At 41.2% G+C, this 13,133-nt stretch overlaps 1 protein-coding gene across 7 annotated transcripts in view; it reads right to left on the bottom strand.

The window, feature by feature from the left end:
- DCUN1D4 (defective in cullin neddylation 1 domain containing 4) overlaps positions 1–13,133 on the bottom strand; it is a 63,565-nt gene that overhangs the window by 37,579 nt on the left and 12,853 nt on the right. For 5 of the 7 annotated variants that reach the window (XM_045532992.1, XM_045532994.1, XM_045532996.1 and 2 more), the window contains exons 2-3: positions 3,810–3,880; positions 3,584–3,623 (exon numbers count right to left, since the gene is read on the bottom strand). In XM_045532992.1, coding sequence (XP_045388948.1) covers positions 3,584–3,623; positions 3,810–3,880 — 111 coding nt within the window. Of the gene's footprint in view, positions 1–2,469; positions 2,510–3,583; positions 3,624–3,809; positions 3,881–13,033; positions 13,099–13,133 lie in introns of those variants that run through there. The other 2 variants (XM_045532993.1, XM_045532995.1) reach the window with 2 other exon arrangements.

Here is a 13,133-nt window from a genome sequence, read left to right as displayed (position 1 = left end):
AAGATAATTATCTGTACTTAACAGATGGGAAGAACTAAGGCTTAGGCATTCAAGTGATCTTCCAAGGTCTCAAAGTAAGAAGTGGTGAATCCTGGGCCCGTCTTTTCTCCCTGCCTCAGCCTCTGGTTGAAGGGCCTGGGCCCTCAGGGGGACAGGGGACAGGGGGACAGTGGGACAGGAGAGCACAAGGCGCTGGGGCTGGAAGGATCTGCACTCAGAGTCAATGAGCAAGTTCCAGCTCTTCACCTAACTACGTGGTTCAATCACTAACCTACTTGGGGTCTCTCTTTCATCATCTGAAGAATAAGAACTGTGACGTCTACCTCCTAAGATTTTTATGAGGAAAAAACATCCATTCAACAAGTGCTTAGGTGCTAGGTGCTGCATTTAGGTTGGTGATTCACAGAAACAGGTTCTGAGCAGCACAACGGACGTGTGCACACCCAGCTCATGCCGGCCCCCACGCTCCCCGACCTCTCACGACACAACTCTGGCATGTAGGCATTGCTGGCATCCTCATTTTTACAAACAAGGAATTCGAAGCAGACAGAGAGGCGAAGCAACACCTGGAAAGCAGTGTGTGGAGCTGAGTGTGAATCCAAGCAGCCCCGCAGCAGAGCCCCAGCTCTCAGCCACCATCGGGAAGTGAGAAGCACAGAACTAAGGACACAGCACTGGGGAGTGTCAAGTGGCTAAGAACGTAAAAACCTGGGCAGGGAGAAAACCCAGGAGAGTGTAATGTCCTGGAGGTCAAAGGCAGAGAGAGTGCTTCAGGAAGAGTGTGTTCAACGACAGCCCAGAGGTCAACTCAGGTAAGGAGTGGAGGCACACACCACCCTTAGCAGTAGAGCACGGTGGCGATGGATTGGCAGAAGTGGAGGCCAGACAGTGCGCTGGGGAGGGATGTGACGCGAGGAAGTGGACACAGTGAATGTGGACGGCTCATCACCTGCTCTGAAGACAGGGAGCTGTCACTAGCCAATAGTCACAACCTTGCTAACAGCAATGATAAGGGCTGGAATCTAAATCCCAGCCCATATTTCGGCTGCTAAGTTCCTAGAGTGATGTGCTTCAGGGAACACACCAGTGAAAAGCACCCTCTTTATTATAAATCAGGAGCACAGCCTAAACGAGGCTCCTACCCAGAGCCTGGTACTGGACGGCATGCAACCTCAAGGCCCTGCTTGCTCCTTCAGCACAGAACCAGAGCCCGAGCAGGTGTAAACCGAGGACCCTCAGCCACCTTTCCTGGAGGCCCAGCCACACTGTGTCCTTCCAAGGGTGGGAATAGAGGGTTCTTCAGTGACACAAGGCACCCCTGTCTCTCTCCCTGCAATTGCAGTGACAACTGGAAGACAGAGAGCCAGAGAGAATGCTGCCTACCACCCCACACCCTATTCATCTTCCCTGAAAAACAGCATCCCAATCACAAACGTGAAAGCATACTAAAAGGTCCAAAGAATTGCAGCGACCCAAGCGACTCACACCAGTAATCCTAGCACTCTGGGAAGTCAAGGCAGGAGGATCAAGGCAGGAGTTGGATTGCTTGAGGTCAGGATTTCAAGACCAGCCTAAGCAAGAACAAGAACCCGTCTCTACTAAAAATAGAAAAAATTACTCAGGCGTGGTGGTATACATCTATAGTCCTAGCTACTCGGGAGGCTGAGGCAGGAGGACTGCTTGAGCCCAGGAGTCTGAGGTTGCTGTGAGCTAGGCTGATGCCACAGCACTCTAGCCCAGGAGACAGAGCAAGACTCTGACCCCTCTCCTCAACACCCCCCAAAAAGTCAAAACACAATAGATGTTGGTGTAGATGTGGTGAAAAGAGAATACTTATACAATGTTGGTGGGAATGTAAATTAGTACAACCTCTATGGAAAACAGTATGGAGATTCCTCAAAGAACTAAAAGTAGACCTACCATTCAATCAAGTAGAACTACCATTCAATCCAGCTATCCCACTACTGGATATTAATCCAAAGGAATAGAAGTCATCATACCAAAAAGACACATGTACTCATATGTTTATCATAGCACAATTCACAACTGCAAAGACATGGAATCAACTTAAGTGCTCATCAATTGATGAATGGATAAAGAAAATGTGGTGTGTTATACATACACACACGCGCGCGCGCGCGCGCGTACATATCCATCCTAGAGTACTACCACTCAACCATAAAAAAGCATGAAATAATGTTATTTGCAGCAACTTGGATGGCACTGAAAGCCCTTATCCTAAGTGAAGTATTCCAAGAACAGAAAAATACCACATGTACTCACTTATAAGTGGGAGTTAAACAATGGGTATACAAGTCACACAGAGTGGTACAATGCAGTGGCACCAGGGACCAGTTTCATGCAAGACAGGTTTTCCACGGACCCGGGGGAGGGGGGGGAATGGCAGGGAAGCTATGCGGAGCGGCAGTAAATACAGACGAACCAGAGGAAGTTTTGCCCGCTGCTCACCTCCTGCTCTGCAGCCTGGTTCCTAACAGGTGGGCTGGGAACCTGCGTTGGGGACTGCAGGTGTCATGGACATTGGAGACTCAGAAGGGGGTAGGGTGGGAGAGGAGTAAAAAGTATCCAAAATTACTGATAGGGTATGATATATACCATTCAGGTGCCAGGTACACTAAAGGCCCTGACTTTACTACGATACAAATAATCCGTGTAATAAAAAACTACTTGTACCCCCTAAATCTATTGAAATTTTTTTTTAATTTCTGTTATTTATAAATTACCCAGTCTAAGGTATTTTGTTATAGCAGCCTGAAAAGACTAACACAAACATGGATTCACATACTACTATGGTCATTTTCAAAAAATTTAAAGTGTATTTTAATAGTTTTTGCTGGAAGTTGAATAACTACAGATCAAATCTGAGTTTCCAAACTTTACAATTACTAGCAGTTAAGAGCAATGGTTCTCAAAGTAGTCTCCAGAGCAGTTCCATCAGCATCACATGGAGCTTTTTAGAAATGCAAACTCTGGGGCTCCACCCCAAATCGACAGAATAAGAAACTCTAGGGGTGGAGCCTAGCAATCTGTGTTTTAAAAAAGCCACCCCTACCCCCAAGTGATTACGAAGCTAGCTAAATTTTGAAAACCACAGGGCTAGAGAATAATTTACAATAATCAAGTTTCAATTTTCCCATTTATAAATCCTCAGGACCCAGACCACACACACACACACCCCTATCAAATCATTTTTCAGCTCCATTGAATATTTGTGGAATACCTTTCAAACTGCATTACTGTAGCACCTTTTTAGTATAAATTTAAATATTTTACTAGAGAAAAAAATGATATCTTGAAACCATTAGAGAAAATCCATAGCCCCTTTAAAGGGGTTAAAGTGCTCTGTCATAAACCAGAGTCCCAGAAAAGATTCCCTACTGGGAAGGAGCTATAACACGCTGCCCTCACTACACTCTGAAAAACCACCTCAACCAAGTCACAACTTGCTAATGGAGTGTATTATTATATAACAAAACAGAGCATTCGTGACTAGATTTTTTTCTTTCACAGTTTCGTATCAAGAAGTTTATTTAAAGTTAAGTTGTGTTAGATTTACAGATACCTGTTTGGTGATCGTCTTGGCCAACGTCTTCTGTTAGATTCTGCAAGAAATATGTTCATTATTACCAAGAAAACACATGCCATACATCAAGTTTTAAAATTCAGTATTTTCAAAAGCAACTGGTATCTTAATATCTGATTTTTTAATCTAAATTTTTATCAAATACAGTTACACAAAATAACTACTTCAAATAGTTGGTAATTTTGTCTTTAAAAGATTGACTTACTAGCTTATTAAGGGTGTGGTAGATCTTATGAATATTTGCCAGTGTTGAGAGATGAGAGTTCAGCTGAAAGTCTTTGAAAGAAAAAGGAGAAAATTCAGTGTCATTTATTTCCAATGCTGCAAAAAGACTTGAAAAAAAAGCTCAGAAGTGAAGATAAATGTTTAGACACAATTGAATAATACCTCAATTAATTTGATACTTACTAAATAAAAAACAACATGCAATTACTGACCTATCCCCTAGAAATAAATCTGGACAATAAAGTTAAATTCCCATCCAAATGTTAACAGTTCATGAAATTTTCATGTGAACTCCAAGGTAAAACAAATAATCCAATAGTTGTAAAATCCTGCCAGCAGTGAACTTGAACTTAATAGAAAAATATCAATAATGTTAGCAAATTAAACAAATCACACAAGTAGAGACAGGTCTCAAGGTAACATGTCCACTTTTCCCTCCCCTTCCCCAGAATTATTGGTACAATAAGCAAGTTCCTGGCAAGAAAATGACAGAAAACCACCTCAAGGTTTAGTACCTGATAATATATTTATTTTGTTGTGACTTATGCAACAGAGAAAGTTAAAAACAAAATCTAAGCCCCTCCCTCTCCCATTAAACAAACAAATCAAAGAACTATCCTATCTTGCAACCTCCAAGTCGGAGAGACCAGAGCCAATGATACAGTTGATAGAGTTACATGCAAGCAATGCAGTATTAAAGTTTGCCACAGAACCAGAAACAGAAGCAGAAATCATACTCCTAAAGAAACACTACACATCAACGGGTGAATCCACACATCATCTCTAATCATTCCGGAATTAGACACTAAGTCACATACAAAAGACAAATGAGGTTGCTCCATTTTAGCATCCTGCACAATATAAAACTGTAAGTTAACCTGGTACACTTTTAATCTCTAATTTTAAATGTTTTTATAAAGTTTATGCTTGCATATATATTAAGATATATAAATACAAGTTGAAAGTTTACGAATAATTTCACATTTGAATAAACATCAACAGAAGTATTTTCATAACATACCAGGATTACATTAGTTTCTTTTCTTTCCTGTCATAAAGCAAAGCTTAGGATGAGGAGAACCCTGAAAAGATACTCTAACTCTCCAAGTTATGCCATTCTCATTTACAAAAAGGAGGAGGAGGAAAAAAGCACTCTTCACCGGAATATTTTATTTGGGACATGCATCAGATCCAAAGACCAGACCCAAAGAGCGGGTGCTACAACATAAGCTGTATTGCTGGGGCTGGACCCTCTGGGCTGCTACTCTGAATCCTGAAAGCAAGCTGACCCTGCCCACAGTTAGACAGCTTTACTTCATCCTCTAAGGCTTGTTGGAAATCCAGCTCTGAGCAGGCCTGCAGGGCAGAGGGGTTGCAGGACTACAGCCCCTGACATCCACATGCAGCCATGGGGAGCAGCAGGCCATACAGGTACACCTGCGCTGCGTATTGCTCCCACCTGCCTGGTGGCACCCAATGGCCTCACACCACAGTAACAGCCATCTAGAACAGTCCAAAGAACCAGCGTTTTTGGCTGAGAGATAGCCAGAGCAGGGCCCCAAGCTCTAAATGGGCCTCCGGTATAGATACATGTTAACTGGTTGGCATCTGAACAGTCTAGCCAAGCTTAAGGTACATGATGGCACAATGTGCCGCAGAACCTGGATTTTCCATCTTAATTAATTCAATTGCACAGAAAAGGTTTAGAAAAGCATTTGGAGGGTGTGAGTGTACGTATGTGTATTGTGTACTTGTTTACTTATGTTCATATGTAATAAACATGGATGGGGTGTCTAACACCAGAAGCAACAGCCCTCTCAGGACCAGCACGAGGCTGTGAGGAGCTTAAACATCCAACTCCCGCACCTCCATCCTTCTACTACACCAAGCCATAACTCCCTTTTTTCACTCTCTCAACTTAGAAATAGGAAGACAAATGTTACATTCCATTATCACCTTGAAATATAAGTTTAACTCCTGGGCCCCCCAAAAACCAAAACAAACACTGAGAAAACTGTAGGCTCCAGATTCTCTTTTCACGGAGGCCACACAGCATGGCAGAGTAGGAGGCTTGCCAAAGTCACTCACGCAGCAAGGTCTCTTCTACCATGCCACACTTTTGTCATTTCACCACCCTGTTAAATCAACTGTCAAATTCACATAAGAGAATCTAAATGAACTCAAACTGTTAAATCTTTCTCCTCCTTTATGTGAATACAGAAGTAGAAAGATAAAAAACACAAGCTGCCCTCGAGCTGAAACGGGCCGGGCCCAAACCCTACTTCCCAACTTCTCTCACCAAACCCTTCCTCCCACCCCCATACCCTGCCCGCTGCTTTCCCTACTCCCACCGGAGTCAGAGCGTGCACACGTGTGCGCACACACACACTCTGTCTCTGTCGAAAATACCACTCTGCTGTACAACCTGGCTGTGCAGTCTAACAGCTGGTTCAAATTTCAGGTCTGCCAGTTATTTAACCTAAATCCCAGTTATTTAACCTAAATCTCAATGTCCTCATCTGTAAAATAAGGACAAGAAATTCTCCTTCATAATGTTCTTGGTAAGGCTGAAAATAGGATCCAATGCCCAGATGTGTCAGACACCCATTACAATGCCTGGAACATAAGTGCTCATTAAATGACATCAGTTCCTACTATATTTGCTTATACCATTTTCCATGCCACACGGCCATTTAAAACAGTCTCTAACTCTCCCTAGGTCCAACTCTAGTTCCACATCAAAGACCCTAAAGTCAGAGCTCCCTCTGCAATTGACGCATGTGGCCTGGTACACCTGTACAGCCTATGATGGCATTGCTATGCTCATACACTAAGAAGTGGTGTTCGTAATGATTGCAGGTAATCTCAGCACACTGAGAAAAAATACAGGTGTGTTCAAGACCAGCTTCTATATATGAGGTTTCACTTTACCAAATGCAATGAGAATACAAAGGTTCATTTCACAAATCACATGTCAGAAATTATCCATTTCTACATCCAACCCCTACCACCACACCCCTACCATCATCGCTTCACCCAATAAAAGGAAAAAGAAAGAAATGAAACCAGTAGCAGGAATAATTTCTCTTTCATTTCACCAATATAAGAAACTACGGAGAAGACATGAATTCGGGGTTGGGGGGGAGACAAAAATTGCATTAAAAAATAAGTTCACAGAGGTTAACATATATTGGATTTATGGTTCCTCTGTTCAGTGCTAAGGGCAAGTAACAGACCTTGAAATCTAAAATAGATTTCACATCCTTAAGGCATAGATGTTAAGGGTAAAGATCAAATGCTTTACGAAGAACGTATTTCGGAAAGCACTAACTGATTCATAAAAATCTCCTCCTGCTCATTTTCAACTCCAAAGGATAAATGCTAGGTTAAGTCGGCGGTATTCCCTGATTAAATGGCTCTCCACAGTAAAGTGGTGACTGAGTGTGACTCTCCTGTGTGACACGGAAACTATATTCTGTATTAAAAGCAACAATCAGCTCTGCAAAAAGGCACAGTCTGCTTAATAAACGGCCTGCCTAAATTCTCTTCTGGATATTCCTAAAACTATCAACAAATGCTGACTGAGCATAAACTTGTCTGGGTTTTTTGTTTGTTTGTTTTAACTACTATTTGCTACGACCTATGCAATATGAAAGAAAAAAGTGAACACCACTGAAGGGGCATTCCCCAAACTCCCCAAAGTCCATTTCCCCAAACTACCCTAGGCATAGAACCCCAAATTATAAGCAAACACATAAATATTAGGAATGAAACAATTATTGGCAAGTTCAGACAATGATTGTCAACCAAAAGAATCAAATTTAAAAGCTAACTGTCCTAATAGTTTACTCTAACAGGGTCAAAAACAGAATTTAAATTCTTAAAAAGCAAAAGCTTTGCTTAATACCATCAATTTTTAGTCACTTGTAAAATATAACTGGGAGAAGATTTCAACTATAATAGCAAAAAAACGCAATAATACATATAAGAATAAACTTCATTACATAAGATACAAAAGAAAAAATAAAAGTTTACTGAAAGACATATATGTAGAGATATTATATTTCTGGGATGCAAAGAACCACCCTTGTAAAGCAATCACTTCTCCCTTCACTAAACTACAAATAAATGCAATCAAATTCTCATTTTGCCTGTCCCCCAGTTCTCTACCCCAAAAGAAAGGTAGGGAAGAGGAAGGAAGTCAGGCAAGCTTGGCAGACTGTTCTAAAATTCATCTGGAAGAATAAATGTGCTAGACTTGCCAAAAACTATTGAAAAAGAAGAATGAGGAAGAACTTGCCCCATCAGATATCAATACATAGTACAAAGCAGAGGATGGTAAACTCTGTGACGGGACAGACTATAAATATTTCTAGCTTTCTGGGCCATACAATCTCTGTTGCAACTACATTGCCATTGTAGCGCAAAAGCAGCCACAAACAATGCATAAATAAGTGTGGTTGCTTTCCAATAAAGCCTTATTTATAAAAACTAAATTTTTTATAGTAAGGGGCTAGATTTGGCTTATAAGCCACAGTTTGACAAGGCCAGGTACATAAAGACACAGTAATTGTAACAGTATGGTATGTGTGCAACAAGATAAATCGATGACAGAATTAATAAACATGTAGCTATGTATAAATACACAAACATAACATGATAAAATGGCATTTTAAACCAACAGAGAAGTAATGATTTAGTAAATAGAAGCACAACTAACTAGCATGTGGAACAAATTAATTCCAACTTCACCCAGCAGTTAAAGACGGAAAGGGTGGTGTTCAAGGCAAAAGAAAACTCCTTATTACGGGCTTAAGGCCCTGCACACTCTGCTTCCACCCGTCTCTCCAATCTCATCTCCTTCCCATCTTCCCCTTGCTCATTGTGCTCAGCCACAGCGAGCTTCCTGCCGTTTTTACTAACACTCCTACCTCAGGGCCTTTGCATGTGCTGTTCTCTTTACCTTGAGCCCTCTCCAGCTAATAACAACATGGCTTGCTCTCACACTTCATCAGGTTGCCATTTAAATATCACCTCCTTTGATGGATGTTAATTAGCCTGATTTGATCATTCAACAATATATACATGACATGCATTGAAATACCATACTGTACCCCACAAATATATATGTTTGTTAATTTCTTAAAAATCACCTTTTTACAGAACCTTGCCAGACAAACAAACAGGACCCTTTCTTCACTCTTTATCACCTTGTATTTGTCATCTTGCTCTCCCACTGGAATGTAGGGTCTATGAAGGCCCAGACTTAGTCTTGTCCATTGCTGTATCCCTAATATCTAGAACAGTACCTGGCACATATTAGGTGCTCAATAAATAGTCGATGAATGAATGAATGCAGGCACAAAGGCACCAAGACTTAAATTCTGTATGTTCAGGGCGTTTTAAGTGACCTTCAGACGTGAGAAGTGTCATGGCAAATGAGAAGACAAAAGGAAAGCAAAGGTCAGAAAATGAAGAACCTGTGAATCCTGCTTCAGAGTTTGGATTTAATCTCCTAAGGACTTATATTTCCAACTGGGCCACCAGGGGATATGCAAATGTAACAGATAAACATGGCACACTCAAGCAGCATCAATTCTACTCAATGGTAATTCACCTACAACAGTTTTACACAAAAACAAACATGATTACAGCAAAAGACTTTAAAAAAATTTCACCACACTAAGCTACGCTCCCCAGTCCAAGAGTCCCTAATCCACCCACCTCTGCACAGCAAAACACTGGTGGGGAAGTTTGAGAAGCCCTCCTGGGAGTCCAGGTGCCACTGAAGTGTTCTGATCAGGAGAGTCATCTAGAAAGACCACTCTAGGACAAACGTGCAGCATGGATGATGGGTAATCTGGATTCTGAGTGGCCATTTAGGGTCTCTAAATAATTAGGGCCTTAAGTCAGACAGTGGCTGCACGAGTGGAGAGGAAAGATCCTAACTAAGTACAGTGGAGTCGCAGAAAATAGACGTTTAACTCCCACAAATTCAACTTTATTCATTTGGCCAAGAAAAAAAAAGAGAGAAGGACCAAGAAGAAAAGAAATTTCGGTTGTCCTGGTAACTTCCCTCCCCCCTTCTACTTAATGAGCACAAGACAGGACACAATAGTCAGTCAGTTGGTCTGAGTTTCCATATGCCAATCACATTTTGTGCATCTCACAACACTGTATGAGTACAGTATTTAAAGAGATGTATTTTTCATAAAACATGGTCCCTAAATGCAAGCCAGCTGCTTCAACTGGTGCACAACTGAAGAGCCAGCAATTTGTTCCAACACTGGAGGAAGGAACTGGCTGTGCTGGATTTATCTGAGACAATCTCCAATGGGGTATCTTCTGCAAGTATTTCCAACGGTATTTTTAACACAGGTCATTTTCACTTTACACAGGGACTTTAGAACCAACCTCTATATAAAATGTAATTGTACTGTGAGGAGAACCAACAGGATGGCCCGTGGGAGAGGAGCGAGCGAGGAGCTCCATGCTTCATGCCCTTTTGTCTGATTCTCATCAAGCAGGGTTAGACAGCCAGCTGTAGTCAACCTGGAAATAACACATCTTCTAATGCCCAATCCAGGGCTACTTCTTCCACTCTAGCTTATTTCTAGTCAGAGCAAAAACGCCAATCTATCTTCACATTCCATAAAGAGAAAAAAGCAGCAGTATTTCCTGCCCAAAGTTGATAATAATCAAGCACACAAACTTAAAGTAATTTCATATTAAAGAAAAAGATACTAAAACTGGCTAAATCTAAAATAATCTACCAACTTTTTTAAGAGAAAAAATGATGCAGAAAAGATACACCAATGTTATTTCTATTTGAAATACACTTCATTCATCTGGTCACTAAAGATTAATAAAAGTATTTCAGTATTAGCTAAACTCTAGCTACCAATCAGTGAGCAATGTTCTCAGGTACAAAAGTTTTAAATATAGCACTATCCACTTAATAAATACTGTTTGATGTCAATGAAAATGAAATAAACCTGTAAAGGCTAGGGAGAGGGCAAAATAATGACCATTTTATTGCCAAAAAAGCAAAATGAAACCGGACAAAGGTAAAGGTTATCAAAACCAGTGCTCATTTTAAATGCCTCTGGGACAGAACAAGAACATGATCCTGCAGTGTGGGGTTATGCATTCTGAGATTCAACAGCGAATGCTCCAAGCTATGGGTCACATAGCCCAGCCACCTGAAAAGTCAATTTTGCTAAGTGATATGAAAAAAGAAAAAAATATATATGTTATTAAAGCCAAGGGTGCACTGTGGTTGAGATCCATCGTTTAGGTTTGCCTTGTTTCCTTCCTTCAAGAAACAGAAGCCCAGATAGACTGACTATGAGAATGTGAATGACGCAGAGCAGAGACGCCATAACAACCTGGAAAGGGCACGTAACAACTTCCGACTTCAATCACTCCCACTTTGGATTTGTTACTGCAGCATGAAAAAAAAAAAAAAAAAATTCAAGTCCTTACAAAGCCCAACATGATCTGACCTAAATCATCTCATTCCATTATCCTTGCTCACTCCATTCCAGCCACATGCTTCCTTGAGTGCTCAAGTGAATGCCCACCTCGGGCCTTTGCATTTACTACGCCCTCTGCCTCCATGACCCCTGATGTTCACAGGCCCCACAGCTGTGTATGACCTATTTAAACGTCTCTTCTGACTTCTCTACCCAAAGCAGTACCTCCATCCCCCACCAGGTTTAGATTTTTTCATAGCACTTACCACTTCCTGATATACTTTTTAAGTTTTGTTGAGACATAATTCACATACTATAGACTTCACCCACTTAATGTGTACAATTCAATGGTTTTTATTTAGTATATTCATGTAGTTGTGCGACCTTCACCACAATCTAATTACAAAACATTTTAATCACCCCATTAGCAGTCATTCCCCACTTCTCCCCTCAACCCCTCCAGCCCTAGACAACTACTAATCTACTTTCTGTCTCTATAGCTTTGTCTATTCTGGACATTCTGTATCAATAGATTCACACTGCATGAGGTCTTTCATGATCCTGACATTGTATTTTATATATATTTCCTTTCCATCTTTGTCACTCTTCCTAGAGCCCAAGCTCCATGAGGACAGGGGCTTTCTTTTGCTTTAGTCACCACTCTATCCCAATACAGGTTGAATATCCCTTATCCCAAATGCTTGGGACCGGAAGTGTTTCAGATTTCGAATTTTTTCAGATTTTATAATATTTTCATTATATTTACCAAACTGGGCATCCCTAACCCAAAAATCCAAAAACAGAAATACTCCAATGATCATTTCCTTTGAGAGTCATGTTGGAGCTCAAAAAGTTTCAGATTTTGGAGCATTCTGGATTTCAGATTTTTGTTATGGGATACTCCACCTGTATCTACAGTAGCACAAGCCAGGTACCAGTAAATAGGGAAATTAACGCTTTGAAAATAGTCACTAGGTTTAGCAACATGGAGGTTACCCCAGGAGCTCAGAGCAGACTGCAATGACAGAACTGAGGCCAGAAAGAAGTGGGCTGACGACAGAGCAGGAGATGAAAAAACGGACATCAAGCAAAGACCACTTGTTCAATAAACTGGCTGTGAAGGGAGGACCAGAAATGCATGTGGGTCTGAGGGAGTGTTGAGTTCGGGTTTTAGGACGGCAGGATTCGAGCACGTTTACAACACTGATACTAGATTTGCTTAGCATCCCGGTGGGTTCCAGCAGCCAGAATGGGAAGAGGCAGGCAAGCAAGGTCACAAGTCAGTGCGGATCTACACATGCTCTCAAAGACCACAGTACATTTTAAAAAAAAAGTACATAACGCAATTTGGAGAATAAAAGGCTACACTAAAAATGTGTTCTACCTCAAAATGACTTGGAATATAAAATCTACCATAAAGTAAAACCTATTTATTGTTGAAACCATAAAAACTAGTGTTTTTTAAAAGATTTACAATACCAATTTACAACTTTGCATACCAGTGGTAGTCATTAGCTATATGAGATGGCACAGGTCTTAGTTTCAATTGTAAAAACAAATATATTCACATTTGAGGCTAAATTACTAAAATACAAAGATTTGAAGTGAGTCTTCCACACCCCAAAACTAGGAAAGCTCAAAAGCTAGGTTTATGGGTCAGTTTCATACTACACGCCTTTGGCTGCCAGAGCAGGAGCTTTTCTAAAGAATGGATAAAAACAGCGCTTACTTCATAAGGACACTGTGAGGATTAAACGAGTTAACGCTGCACCGTGCTTCGAGCAGGGCCTGGCGCAGGAGGAGCCACCCAGTGCTGGCTACTAGGGCAC

The sequence above is a fragment of the Lemur catta genome, chromosome 19, assembly GCF_020740605.2.
Source record: "Lemur catta isolate mLemCat1 chromosome 19, mLemCat1.pri, whole genome shotgun sequence".
In the NCBI taxonomy this organism is placed as follows: domain Eukaryota; kingdom Metazoa; phylum Chordata; class Mammalia; order Primates; family Lemuridae; genus Lemur; species Lemur catta.
This window is presented reverse-complemented; position numbering and strand designations above follow the sequence as displayed.